This window comes from Brachypodium distachyon, chromosome 4 (genome assembly GCF_000005505.3).
Source record: "Brachypodium distachyon strain Bd21 chromosome 4, Brachypodium_distachyon_v3.0, whole genome shotgun sequence".
NCBI classification, from domain to species: domain Eukaryota; kingdom Viridiplantae; phylum Streptophyta; class Magnoliopsida; order Poales; family Poaceae; genus Brachypodium; species Brachypodium distachyon.
The window spans coordinates 33,502,496-33,516,672 of record NC_016134.3 but is presented as its reverse complement, the minus strand read 5'-3'; the positions used below and the strand labels follow the sequence as shown (position 1 = coordinate 33,516,672).

General features: G+C 41.6%; 1 protein-coding gene across 1 annotated transcript; it reads left to right on the top strand.

Moving 5' to 3' along the window:
- Nucleotides 1-5,045: 5,045 nt before the first annotated feature.
- Nucleotides 5,046-14,176, top strand: LOC100839738 (ABC transporter G family member 53). Its single transcript, XM_010239770.3, has 24 exons — nt 5,046-5,524; nt 5,641-5,761; nt 6,833-6,921; nt 6,993-7,077; nt 7,192-7,351; nt 7,437-7,513; nt 7,622-7,675; nt 7,842-7,932; nt 8,039-8,340; nt 8,605-8,886; nt 9,002-9,318; nt 9,408-9,568; nt 9,713-9,816; nt 9,930-10,086; nt 10,194-10,319; nt 10,454-10,596; nt 10,702-11,034; nt 11,307-11,597; nt 11,708-11,791; nt 11,887-12,020; nt 12,361-12,588; nt 12,709-12,880; nt 13,327-13,581; nt 13,712-14,176. Exons 1-24 carry the CDS (start codon nt 5,193-5,195, stop codon nt 13,967-13,969), a joined length of 4,356 nt encoding a protein of 1,451 aa, XP_010238072.1. The 5' UTR covers nt 5,046-5,192; the 3' UTR covers nt 13,970-14,176.
- The last annotated feature ends 1 nt before the right edge of the window (nt 14,177 follows it).

Below are 14,177 nucleotides of genomic sequence, written 5' to 3'. Positions count from 1 at the left end.
GGACAGCCTATGTTGCTTCAGATCACCCATAGGCCATAGCTTCATGAACAGGAAGCCAGGTTCGACTGAACTTCTCCTAGAGATTGCCAATTATTTGTTTTTTTTTGCGGGGAAAATTGCCAATTATTTGAGCGACGAGTCTTTGTAAAATATTACTGTACTTCGTACTACAATTTTGTTGGCTTGCGTTTGGAGAAGCAGGCGAATGAGATTTAGATGTTGGCGTGTTTATTATCACAGTGGTATCCATTTGTTGGTAAACCAATTGATTGGCATCTCATTCTCAAGAACAAACAAGAAACAAGGAGGCACACCGCACACTTAGTACAGACGTACGTCCCCAGCTTTATTCCCTGTCCCTTCATGTTTGCGTGGAATATTCAGGTATTCTAGGTCAGATTGGAATTATGTTTGCGGCTATCATGCTTTCAACTTAACAGGATCGATCCCAGTCAACGGTGCTTCCTGGCATTCTAATGAATAAAATTAATGATACAAGATGACAACTACGACGTGTGCGATCGACTAGTCTAAGGAGGAAAACTTTTCTGCGCCTAAATATAAGCAGGGAAATTGCTGTGCATCATCCTGTAACTGAACACATCCATGGCATAATTGGCATTTCGCTTTTGCAGATCCTATGTGCGTTAAACTTTCTTCCTCGCTCGCTCGCGAAACGGCGAGTGCGACGCCGCTGCCGAGCTCAGGAATTCACAGAGATTTGCTGATTGTAGTAGAGGGGGACATGCAGATGCACTCCAGCCCCTGCAAACCCACCAAAGTTTCCCGGAAAAAGTCTCCTCGTGGCGTGGTGTGTGACACGTCGGTTGTGTCGCACGTCGGTTTCATGTTTCAACGTACCGCTGACACTTTTGTTTTCACCGCAAGGCGAGCTTTGTTGGATCCACGTACGTTGGAATGATCATCGCGGTGTTGATTCCGGACAGGGCATAAATCTAAAAAATTGATCCTCTTCTCACAGTTTAGTAAAACTTTAACTAATCAGATGTCTTTGCTCAACGCGACAACGCTAACTTCTACTGCGTTTTAAATTGGTGACTAGATTAGCGTTATGTGGTTTGGCTGAAAAGAAAACGTAGTAACCCTTTAAAACATAGGTTGCTCAAAAGATTGCTAAGTTCTTTCAATGCTAAACCATATAACACTAACCTAGTCATGCTCAACATTATAGAGGCTGACGTTGAGAAAAGATGCCATATTATTTGGTTAAAATTTTGCACTAGACCCATTGCTTGTTAAAGAGTTTTGAGGACCATTTTTGTTGATTTGCGGCTCTCTGCCTTTTTGCTAATCATATAGTATTCATATAACAGTAAGCAGTCTTTTGCTAATCACTTTTAATTTTTAAAGGGAGACAATTGCAGATCCGGTTCCCGACGATTACAAGAAATCTTAGAATTTACTGTTTGAAAATTCTCAAGTGGATCTTGAATTCAATTTTTTTACACTATGAATAAACAGGTTTGCTACCCTAACTTGTACACAAACCAGGCGAGCTTATTTTCTGGTCGATCGAACACTAGAATCAACACAAGCGAGAGGTGGAAACACACAGACACACACAGTGGACATAGGCGTTTGTGCATCTCAATCTTGCGCTGCTTTTCTGATCTTACACTTCCCATTTTGTCCAGAGCTAAACACACAGCTATGCCACGAGCTACATCATGCCGTGCCTGGACTCGGACGCGGCCGGTACGCAGCCACAACAGACTAGATGACTAGATGAGCACCTGTTAGCAATGAGCCGCTCTTAGCTCTAGCTAGCAGATAGCAAAACAAACGATATAAGCTACGCGTGCACAAGATTATTACAACAAACTCCCCCCCGTTCCTTTTGCGCCTACTGAAGTACTTTATGCCGATTTTACTGCACAGCTCCTTAATTAAATCTTTATGCGACCCAGGGGATAACATGAATTTCAGAATGTTGCCGGTGAACTCAACAACGATCTTTTGATTCTCCACGCAGCAAGACAACAGCCCATCCCATATATCTGGTTACGAACCAATCCAAATTTCAATGCACTCCACGTTCCCAGTTTGCTGGCCTGCATCCCGTTAAGCCTATCCATTACCCCCAGCATCCCAGGAGTCGGCCCAGTGGTCCTCTCTGCTCCAAGCATTTTTTTTTTCTCCAAAGAGTTTTCCATAGCGGAAGCAACGGTGGTGGGCCGAGTCATCACCAGCGCCAGGCCTCACGATATGGTTTAGGCGACGTGCATGTTTAACTTGCGACTTCGAGTACATTTGTGGCCTGCTAAGGGAAGCAATTGTTCGATCTAACCTACACGATCATATACTCCCTCAGTGCCTGAAATAAATGAGGTGCCTTTGATAAGAATATGTACAAATTCACGTCACTTATTGAGTAGTATTATTCAAGTCAGGCAAAGCGAAAAAAAAATAGTGACTTCATCAAACTATCACTAACCCTATGATGCAGGCGAAACAAAGAGGATAAAAAAGCAAACTCCAAGCCTTCAAGACGGAACGCGGCAGCCGACGATGATAAATCCAATTGTAGATCGAACTCAGGATTTTCATCCCCAAATGGTAAGCTTCGAGTCATCACCTGCAACACAGGGGCACAACGCTGGCTCACGTCGACATTGCTTGATCTAGAATCAAATGTACCATCATCAGATCACCGCCTAACAACACATTGTTAGTAGGATACCGCAGAGAAGGTACTAAAAGATGAGGCAACTGCCACCTCGCTTCTAGCTAGCCCCCGTCACACAACCTTCGGACCAACATCACCAGGCATAACTTGGCGCCTTTTCATTAGACGCCATGCGTAGCACGTGCTCCTGATAGTTCCCGCCCCAATAGTGTTGCCATCGCCAAAGGCCAGAACCCTAGATCCGTTGTTCCTACCAGACAAGCCACGGAGAACAATCCGTGTACCACCAAGAGCACGCCGCCGCCTCCACCTTCCAAAGTAAAATATTTGACGTAGGACAAGAACTAGAAGTACATTTATTTGAGAACAGAATGAGTCCATCTAACAAAAATCTTGTGGAAAACGTCTCATACCCAAACAGGTGGCCTATATATATATATATATATATATATATATATATATATATATATATATATATATATATATATATGCGTTTAACTTCCATTTGGATGCACTGTAATCTGATTCAGCTGTTTAGATCGGAAATTCAAATTCCGATCTGTCTTATAAGAATTGAGTCTCAGACTGGAGTTCTCATCTTCTAAACAAGTCTTGTTGCAAAGACCCCCAGCTGTGACATGGACTGATGGACACGCATAAGGAGCTTTGTGTTGGCTGCTAGCACCACGGTAGTTGGAAAAGGAGAGATGCCAAGATATGATGCATATCCCCCATGATGGCAACGTACCACCACTAGCTTATGTTGATCACTATATGTTATGATAATGTGTAGTTAAGTAACGGACCCAAAATATCAGTGTCGACTTTACTTGGCGACAAGAATTATGATATAGTAAAAGGTTCTTAGCAGCCTGCAGATCAACATGCAATGCATTATGCATAGTTATATTTGCCCGTAAAATTCAACGGTAGCAGAGGATGTGTTTACCCTTTGTCTACACGCATGTGCGGTCGGTGGAACAACCACATGTAATCGTGTTACCGAAAATTTAAATTTAAATGATTTAAAGGATCCAATCATCATATTCCAAAAGTACGTGTTTATATATAAATGTGTACGGAGTATATGTGACGATCCGAGTGTCCTATACAGAGATTATTTACACGTTACCTTTGTTTCTTTAGAAAAGATTTACGTTATCTCTGTATCTCCAAAAGAAAGGGATATATTAAAAGGGAAAACCACAGAACAAAGAAAAGGGGAGGATGGCTTGGTAAAAAAAAAAAGGGTAGGATGGTGGGGAATCAAGAATCCCGGGGCCGGGACCGGTGACAACGACGGCCATGCGTATAAAAAAGCAGACTTCTACTGGCAGTGCGCTGGGAAGAGGGGGTAGTATCTTTTTCTAAAACGTGAAAACTGCCGTGGCGTTTTCACGTGATGCTACCTGTCTCGTTCATGGCCAACAACAGCCCTCTTGGCGCTACCTTTAGATAGCAGCCATGGAAAATCTGCTTGTCTGGAGCTAGCTTATCCAAAGGAAAATGGCGATGCTGCGGTGCCATTGGACAGCACTCCCCTCCAACCTGGGGAGCACGCCGGGATCAAATCAGTGGCTCCAACCCCCAATAATTGCTCTTATTCTCCTTCAATCTATGTGTGTACTGGAGTAGCACTCTTGTACCGAATAGTGTGTTCCAAAAAAGCAAAAATGATCATCAACAACAACCTTTTTTTTTTTTGGGTAAGTAGTGATTCATACGGTAGAGTATATGATTTCTTTGCTGGTGAGGCATTCACTTGAAAGCTAACTTTGGGTTCTCGAAAAATGAAAGAAAGAAGAAGCTAAATTTGGTGGCATGGATATCTTCACCTTTGTTTTTCGGACAGCTGGTGGCATTCGGTTGAAAGCTTCTTTTGTCATGTGCTTTTTAGATCCGCTCCTTTTCACGTATGGAGTACTCCCTCCGTCCCATATCAAGCAACTTAAATTTATTCAAATATAAATGTATCTATGCATAAAACATGTTTAGATATACATGTAATAGAAAGTCACCTAATATGGACGGAGTGAGTACACGTTAGGAGTGTTTCCCAAAACCCCAATTTGATGTGAATACATCCATCCATGCCGTTTAGTAATTTGTTTCTAGAAGAGGGTTGCGCCAGCCAGCTTGTACTCTATCGTAAGCGCACGGGTCTATCTCCATATTTAAGCCAGCCAGTCCATGGTGCAAAACTTGTCTACGATCGAGTTCGCGCACGTACGCGCACAAATCAAATTCGTCCCAGAACTCTCCTACGTACTACAGTCGTACTCCATCCCATAAGCCCGCTGGCTGACGTCACGGAGCACGGCAGCTCCTTCTCCTTCGTCGGCTCCACACCGGTGGGGCAGTCTATATAAAGTGACCATCTCTTTCTCCTCGTTAATAATCTCCTCCTCTGTGCGTCCCATCTGGTCCAGCCAGGAAAGCAAATTAAGCACGAGGGGGGCAGAAGCAGCGTCCCACAGTGTTTCGTGCCAGATAGAGAAGCCGGGCCGCGGCTGGGGGACGAGAGATAGAAAGAGTAGATTGATAGATGGATGACGCGGGCGAGATACACGCGTTTGGGCGAAGCCTGCGGCGGGAGAGCTCGGTGTGGTCGCGCGGCGGCGACGACGCCTTCTCGCGGTCCTTGTCGTCGCGGGACGAGGACGACGAGGAGGCGCTGCGATGGGCGGCGCTGGAGAAGCTGCCCACCTACGACCGCGCCCGCACCGCCGTGCTGGCCATGCCCGAGGGGGACCTCCGGGAGGTGAACGTCCACAAGCGCCTCGACCCGCAGGAGAAGCACGCGCTGCTGGAGCGCCTCGCCTGGGTCGGCGACGACCACCAGCGCTTCCTCAACAAGTTCAAGGACCGCGTCGACCGGTAACCTTCTTCCCTTCAGGTCTCCCCCCTTCCGGCACTCCGGCAAGGGATTTTTTTTTTTTCGAGATAACTTCTCCGGCAAGGGATAATTAACAGGTTCGGATCTCTGCGTGCAGGGTTGGGATTGAGCTGCCGACGATCGAGGTGAGGTACGAGAACCTCAACGTGGAGGCGGAGGCCTATGTTGGGAGCAGGGGCCTGCCCACCATCCCCAACACCTATGCCAATGTACTCGAGGTATGTCGTGTCACACAGGAAACACCCTCAAGCACTTCAATTTTAATTTTTTAATTTCTGCCGAACCTTCGGCATGACCTACTCTAGCTGCACAAGTCTGCTAGTCTGTTTTCTAGCGGACAGTGAAAAATACGGCTACGGGTAAGGGGTTTAGAACTGAAACCGACTGACGTGGACGGTTTCTGATGAAGAGTGGCAGATTTGACTAACCAAAAGTTCCTTTTTTTCTTCTCCTTTCCTTTTCTAATCTGGTAAACGTCAATGAATCAAGAGCAACTTGTTCGCTGCCATCGCAATGGTTACTGAGTTCAGCTCCACCTGGGTTTGGGGATTTGTTTCTTAACAAAAATCAGCGACTTTACACTTGGCTCAGGACGTTTCTTCTTCAGTTTCTCCCTCCTTGCTCATGTATGTACTGCAATAGCCTTGAGCTTGGTTCAATAGTGGCAAAGCGAGATGGAAATACCACCAAATGTGTCACTGATATGTGGTTCTAGGCCCCACATATCATCCACACACTGCATGATACTTTCTGATTTACGAGTACTATTTATCTTTGCGGTGGCTACAGATAACTGAGAAACTTCCTCAGAAGCATGCATTGTTCCTTAATAGAGTACACAATACAAAGTATGTTCGAAACTTGTAAAGCCGTGCACAAATCCTCAAACCCCAGTCGCAGAAAACCTTTTGGTCTGCGAAACCAATCCAGTTGCCTGGTTGTGATAATTGGCCATCTTAACTAGTTTGATTCATGATGTGCCGCAAAAATTTGATCCTACGTTAAGACAACAGTCCTGAAGATTTTCAAAACCAGAAAAAAAAAATCTCTATTTGGAGTCAGTAAGGAAACTGACTTGAATCAACAGTAATGTTTGCTGATTGGATATTCAAACACTAGGATCACTGCAAATCCAGCAAACCACATGAAAAAATAAATAATCTGCCCACTGGTCTATGCAGTTTCCGTGAAGGAGTTATAATATGCATAGAGTTCGATTGCATTCATTTACCATGCCTTTTGTGTTGCATAATATGTCTACTGACATTGTCGTAATTGTCTTCAAACAGGGCCTCGCAAATGCCCTTCACCTAACACCAAATAGGAAGCAGAAAATATCTATCCTTCACAATGTCAGTGGAATCATCAAGCCTCACAGGTAAGTTCTGGACATATTGTCACTTTGCAAATCATCTCCATTGAATTCTACCTTATCCCTTCTATTTTTAGGATGACCTTGCTTTTGGGGCCCCCTGGTGCCGGAAAAACCTCGCTGCTTTTGGCCTTGGCCGGAACAATGCCTTCAAGTCTTAAGGTACATCATCCTTTTCGTTGTTCTCTTTGTCGTCAAGGTACTTCTTTTGTTTTTCTGTACACCATGATTATAACTTGCTAGTACTAACATGAGGAAACATTGTGCTCACAAAAGATGTCAGGGGAAATAACTTACAATGGGCATACTATGGACGAGTTTGTGCCACGGAGATCAGCAGCTTATGTCAGCCAACATGATCTGCATATGGGTGAGCTGACTGTTCGTGAGACAGTCAATTTCTCTGCAAAATGTCAAGGAATTGGTCACCGTTTTGGTAAGAACTGGAAAAATGGAGACTCCATAACTCATCGCAGTAGCATATTGCATTGAATAACTTGAATTTTCTACAAAATGATCAGACCTTCTAATGGAGCTATCGAGAAGAGAAAAGGAAGAAAACATCAAACCGGATCCAGAAATAGATATCTACTTGAAGGTTCAATACAGTCGTTACATTTTACATCACAGTTCATTTCATTCAGTTTTTCAGCAGACGTTTCCATAAAGATTTGATGCATATCAATCTCTCATTTTTCTTATGAAGGCCGCTGCAACAGGAGAGCAGAAAGCCGAGGTGGTCACAAATCACATACTAAAGGTGCACGTGAATCAGCCACTTGTTTATAGCTTTGTAGTAATTTAAACTGAATTGTACAATTATAACAAGAATGCATGGAGTTTCTTTCTTACGTCTGCAAAGAGTTCTAGAAGATGGAAAAGTGATTTCATTGCTAATTCTTTAATTTCCATTTGCATTATTGAAGATCTTGGGGTTGGATATCTGTGCCGACACAATTGTAGGCAATAATATGTTGAGAGGCATATCAGGAGGGCAAAAAAAGAGAGTAACTACAGGTAAATATAGCTTGAGAGTAAGAAATGATGCTTATGTCTTACGGAATTAAATTATATTATATTACTGTACAATCTAACTCATCCATTCCTTGATATGGTTTTGCAGCTGAGATGCTCGTCACACCAGGACGAGCCCTTTTCATGGACGAGATATCAACTGGACTTGATAGCTCGACAACCTTCCAGATTGTGAACTCCATCCGGCAAACAATTCACATTGTTGGTGGAACAGCTGTCATTGCGTTGCTACAACCTGCACCAGAGACATATGAATTGTTTGATGATATAATTCTCCTCTCAGATGGACAGGTTGTCTACAATGGCCCTCGAGAACATGTGCTCGAGTTCTTTGAATCAATGGGATTCAGATGTCCTGAGCGAAAAGGCGTAGCTGACTTCTTGCAAGAAGTGAGTTCCGTGAACTTGTTGTACCAAGCTTTCTCTAGTTACATATTTATTTAAAATTTTTTATTTTAAAATACCTTCAAAATATAAAATGTGAAATATCTAGGGATTTTTCGTAATGCAAAGTTTGTTCACATGTGGGATGGATAGAACAGCAGATGCAAAACTGATAGTTGTATAAAACTGTCATAAAGTTGGGATCTTTTTAATACCTGGATCACAACTGGTTATATTGTTGAAGTGTGACTGACTAGAGGAATGTGATAGGTTACATCAAGGAAAGATCAAAGACAATACTGGATAAACAGTGATGAGACATACCGATATGTTCCTGTTAAGGACTTTGCGGAGGCATTCCAATCTTTCCATGTTGGTCAGTCTATAAAAAGTGAGTTAGCAGTCCCATTTGACAAGAGCAAGAGTCATCCTGCAGCCCTGAAAACATCGCAATACGGTGCCAGCATGAAGGAACTACTCAAAGCTAACATCAACAGAGAGATATTGCTCATGAAAAGAAACTCCTTTGTGTATATATTCAAGGCAACTCAGGTGATTCTAAAAAGCAAAATCTACAAAAGTTCAGTACTAGCTACTTCATTGTTATTCCAAGAAAGTACAAAAGTAAATAATATATGTTATCGTATTATTTCTCTTTAATCTTCAGTTGACACTCATGGCGATCATTGCAATGACCGTCTTTCTGCGCATCAACATGCATCGTGACTCAGTAACAGATGGAGGGATATACATGGGTGCTCTCTTCTTTGGGATCTTGATGATCATGTTCAATGGGTTAGCAGAAGTGGGTCTAACTATTGTAAAACTACCTGTTTTTTTCAAGCAAAGGGATCTTCTCTTCTTTCCAGCATGGACATACTCGTTGCCCTCGTGGCTCATTAAGACCCCCCTCTCCTTGCTCAATGTGACAATTTGGGTCGGCATAACATACTACGGCATCGGATTTGATCCCAACATACAGAGGTAAGGCCTAAGGGACAAAATTCTAACATACTATAATTTTTTGTTAATGTATTTCAGAAGAAGCTAATGAAAACAATGCAATTCTGCAGGTTTTTTAGGCAGTTCCTGCTGCTCTTATTAATGAATGAGGCGTCATCTGGACTCTTCCGCTTCATCGCTGGCCTTGCAAGGCACCAGGTTGTTGCAAGCACCATGGGTTCCTTCTGCATACTAATTTTTATGCTCACAGGCGGATTCATCCTGTCAAGAGGTATGCAAAAGTAGCTAAGCTGAAGTCCTAAACAGTAACCACTTATTTGAAGTTTCCAGCTAAGAACTTCTGGATTAAATTGCCTAATCAGCTATGGATGTTGTATCTGTGAACCATAAATTAAATCATTCCTTTGATATATAGAGAACGTGAAGAAATGGTGGATATGGGGGTACTGGATATCACCCCTGATGTATGCACAAAATGCCATATCAGTGAACGAATTTCTAGGTCACAGCTGGATGAAGGTAAAGGGACTCTTATGAAAATGGATAAGAAATCATCTGTCTGAATTTGTCTAGCTACACCATATTGTTTTTTGACCGAAAAGCTAAAGCATATTGTTATTGCTGTACTACAGACAATCCCCGGTTTGAAGGAACCACTTGGGAGACTAGTTCTTGAATCTCGTGGGCTTTTTGCTGATGCAAAGTGGTACTGGATTGGTGTTGCTGCGTTGCTCGGATATGTGTTGCTATTCAATATCCTCTACACCGTTTGCCTCACATTCCTCAACCGTGAGTCAGAAATAACTTGTATTTAGAATGCAAATAAATAGTTAATCTTGCAATTTTTCCAAACAAAGCTGTAATTTTATAAATCTTACACATTCTGCTATTCACAGCATTTGACAGCAACCAGCCAACAGTATCTGAGGAAACAATGAAGATAAAACAGGCTAATCTCACTGGTGAAGTTTTAGAAGCATCATCGAGAGGACGGGTTAACAACAATACAAAAGCATCCGGAGGTACTTACTGATTCTATATTCATCACTTTGAGGAAGATATATAAGATAATGTCCAAGAGGCAAAACTCAATTATATGATTTCCCGGTCTGATATTGAGGCGTAATTTAAAATTACACTTACATATGTCTACCAGATACTGCAGACGAGAGCAACGATGAATCAACTTCGAACCATGCAACAGTTAATTCTAGTCCAGGCAAGAAAGGAATGGTCCTCCCTTTTGTACCCCTCTCCATCACATTCGAAGATATAAAATACAGTGTAGACATGCCACAGGTAATTTCTTTATGGGAATCATTAGAAATACAGATATGTCCAATATGTAGAACATATATGAGTGAAAACATCATGCATATTTCCTTTATCCAACAAAAACTGTAGGAAATCAAAGCACAAGGTGTGGCAGAGAGTCGGTTGGAACTACTAAAGGGTATCAGTGGTTCATTTAGGCCAGGAGTACTTACAGCACTTATGGGTGTCAGTGGCGCCGGTAAGACTACACTGATGGATGTGCTGGCTGGACGGAAGACCAGTGGATACATAGAGGGAAACATTACAATCTCTGGCTATCCAAAGAAGCAAGAAACTTTTGCTCGTGTATCAGGATACTGTGAGCAGAACGACATCCATTCCCCAAACGTGACTGTGTACGAGTCTCTTGCATTCTCTGCATGGCTCCGATTACCTGCCAATGTTGATTCATCAACAAGAAAGGTTTGCAAAGAACAAACAATCTACTTTTTTTTGCATATTTTCATAGTATAGAAACATATATTAGAAAAGTATATGGAACATGATTACATGAAACTAATACTGTCAACTAATCTTAAATCTTATGGCAATATAAGATTAAAAAAAGGGTAAAAGTAGAATGTAGATTCCAGGATCACAGATATTTTGACGTGATTTTTTGCAACATTTAGTCATGTCTTGGAAAGGATGACCATATCTACTCACTGCTTTAACACATGAAACTTGCTGTCCAGATGTTCATTGATGAGGTCATGGAGCTAGTGGAACTTTTCCCCTTAAAAGATGCATTGGTTGGATTGCCTGGTGTGAGTGGATTGTCAACTGAGCAGAGGAAAAGGCTAACAATAGCAGTGGAGCTGGTTGCTAACCCTTCTATCATTTTCATGGATGAGCCAACATCTGGACTTGATGCACGAGCAGCAGCCATTGTCATGAGGGCAATAAGGAATACGGTAGATACAGGAAGGACAGTTGTTTGCACCATTCACCAGCCAAGCATCGACATATTTGAATCTTTTGATGAGGTACTAAACATATTGCCTACATATATTAAAGAAGAAAGTAAAGCAACACATAGGCAGTACATATACTTGTGAACCCTTTTAGTCACTAATGGTCTTGTGTGTCTTTGCAGCTCTTCCTGATGAAACGAGGAGGTGAAGAGACTTATGTAGGTCCACTAGGCCGGCACTCATGCGAATTAATCAGATACTTTGAGGTGACAAAAGAGAACATAAATTAGAGCACGTTTCCATATACAGTTACGCACAGAACAAAAATGTTACTGAACTGCTTTGCTTTGATTCTACACAGGCTATTGAAGACGTCAGAAAGATTAAAGATGGCTACAATCCTTCAACATGGATGCTAGAGGTGACTAGTGCAGCGCAAGAACAGATAACTGGGGTTAACTTCAGTCAAGTATACAAGAATTCTGAACTATATCGGTAGGTTTCTGGTTGCATTACTTCATGGTTTAATGATCTAATGAAATACTATAAAGCTATACAGTTTTAATTTAAGCTATGAAATCTTATGTATTTCAAAACAAAAAGTAACCATCAATATCTTCTTCAGTGTGCTTAAACTATTATTTAAGAGGGAAGATCCCTAAATGACAAAACAACAAATTATTTTCGAACAAATATGCATTACAAACAATGTTGAAATCCTAGATGGCCAGTTATCCATTTTCTCTGTTGCAATTGAAGTTTGAATATCTGTGAGGAATGTAATAGACAAAATAATGTCTAAGTGCATTAATATTGTCAATTTATTGTATTTCAGGAGGAATAAAAATTTAATAAAAGAGCTAAGCACATCTCCTGAAGGTTCAAGCGACCTATCCTTTCCAACACAATACTCACGAACCTTCCTCACACAATGTTTCGCTTGCCTGTGGAAGCAAAGTCTGTCGTACTGGAGAAACCCTCCATATACTGCTGTCAAGTACTTCTATACTATGGTAATTGCATTGTTGTTTGGAACAATGTTCTGGGGCATTGGCAGAAAAAGGTACTTTAATATATATAATATAAATGAAAGCAAGTACAAATTGTATATATGATATTTGTTGAGGAGACTACCTATAGTTTCCCACCTTTCCAATTCACTAGAAACATTTAACTCTTGCAGGCACAATCAACAAGACTTGTTTAATGCCATGGGTTCAATGTATGCCTCAGTTTTGTTCATGGGGGTGCAGAACTCTGCCTCAGTTCAGCCAGTTGTGGCTGTTGAGCGCACAGTCTTTTACAGGGAAAGAGCGGCTCACATGTACTCACCTTTGCCATATGCACTGGGACAGGTAGAGTTTGTGTGCATTAACTTTAATCTTTAGTCATTTTATATGCTAAGTAAAAACAAGACTAAGGAGATCAACGAACATAAAAGGTTTTGCATTCTCATGTAAAGCATCATAAACAGATGCAAGCATGTACATATGAGGCTTGATCGAATGTTTAAGATAATATTGAGTTATATATCCAGAAAAGACGGTACAGATAGTTAAACCAATCCCCTAAGTAAGTGGAAAGCAAACATAGAACAATAATTGAGAATTGTTGGTTTCATAGGGTTCGCCCTCCCGAGTGTTCTTTCTAGTTTATAGCTGCCACCCCTCTCAGCTTTGTAAATAACTCTGTTAACTTGTTCTTTCGTCTTAATTAATGAAAAGCAGCGCTGCTGTCTTTTCGTGAAAAAAAGAAAAGAAAATAGAACAATAAGACCTCTAACTCCTATTTTCCTTTGCAGGTTGCAATTGAACTTCCATACATCTTTGTTCAGTCCTTAATATATGGTGTGCTAGTATATTCTATGATTGGGTTTGAGTGGACAGTTGCCAAGTTCTTCTGGTACCTGTTCTTCATGTACTTCACTCTAGCGTACTTCACATTTTACGGAATGATGTCGGTGGGCCTGACTCCAAACTACAATGTTGCTTCTGTTGCTTCCACGGCATTCTATGCTATTTGGAACCTTTTCTCAGGATTTATTATACCAAGAACTGTAAGTATACTGTTTGTTCTCAATGCTTAACTTCTTGTGCTTCCACTCCAATAGAAAAAACTAGGAACCGGTACCAAACTTTGCTCCTTATTTTCCTAATATTATGTAAAATGGCTACTTTCCTCTACAGAAAATTCCGATATGGTGGAGATGGTACTACTGGGCCAGCCCTATTGCATGGACACTCAATGGTCTGGTCACTTCACAGTTTGGAGATGTAACAGAAAAGTTTGATAATGGTGTGCAGATATCCAAATTTGTGGAAAGCTACTTTGGGTACCATCATGACTTCTTGTGGGTAGTCGCTGTGGTGGTAGTCTCGTTTGCTGTTCTCTTTGCTTTCCTTTTCGGGCTCTCGATCAAGCTATTCAACTTCCAGAAGAGATAAGTGACAAGGGAAGACATATCCGAGTTTGATCAAAGCCTGCTAGCAGAGATATAACCATAGGACTAGGTCCTTGTAATTGTATTGCATGTATGTGAATACTAGAATAGCATATTTTTTGCGAGGAAAAATGGAAAATAGTACTTCCTCCGTTCCATATTAATTGGCACGGAATTAATACAAGTTAAAGGGAGTATATATTTATGAGAAC

Bases quoted from the DNA above. Each gene is read 5' to 3' on its own strand.
- LOC100839738 (XM_010239770.3), top strand. From the start codon at position 5,193: ATGGATGACGCGGGCGAGATACACGCGTTTGGGCGAAGCCTGCGGCGG. The intron at 9,569-9,712 runs GTATGCAAAAGT...TTTGATATATAG, and splicing joins CGGATTCATCCTGTCAAGAG to AGAACGTGAAGAAATGGTGG. The intron at 11,598-11,707 runs GTACTAAACATA...GTGTCTTTGCAG, and splicing joins TATTTGAATCTTTTGATGAG to CTCTTCCTGATGAAACGAGG.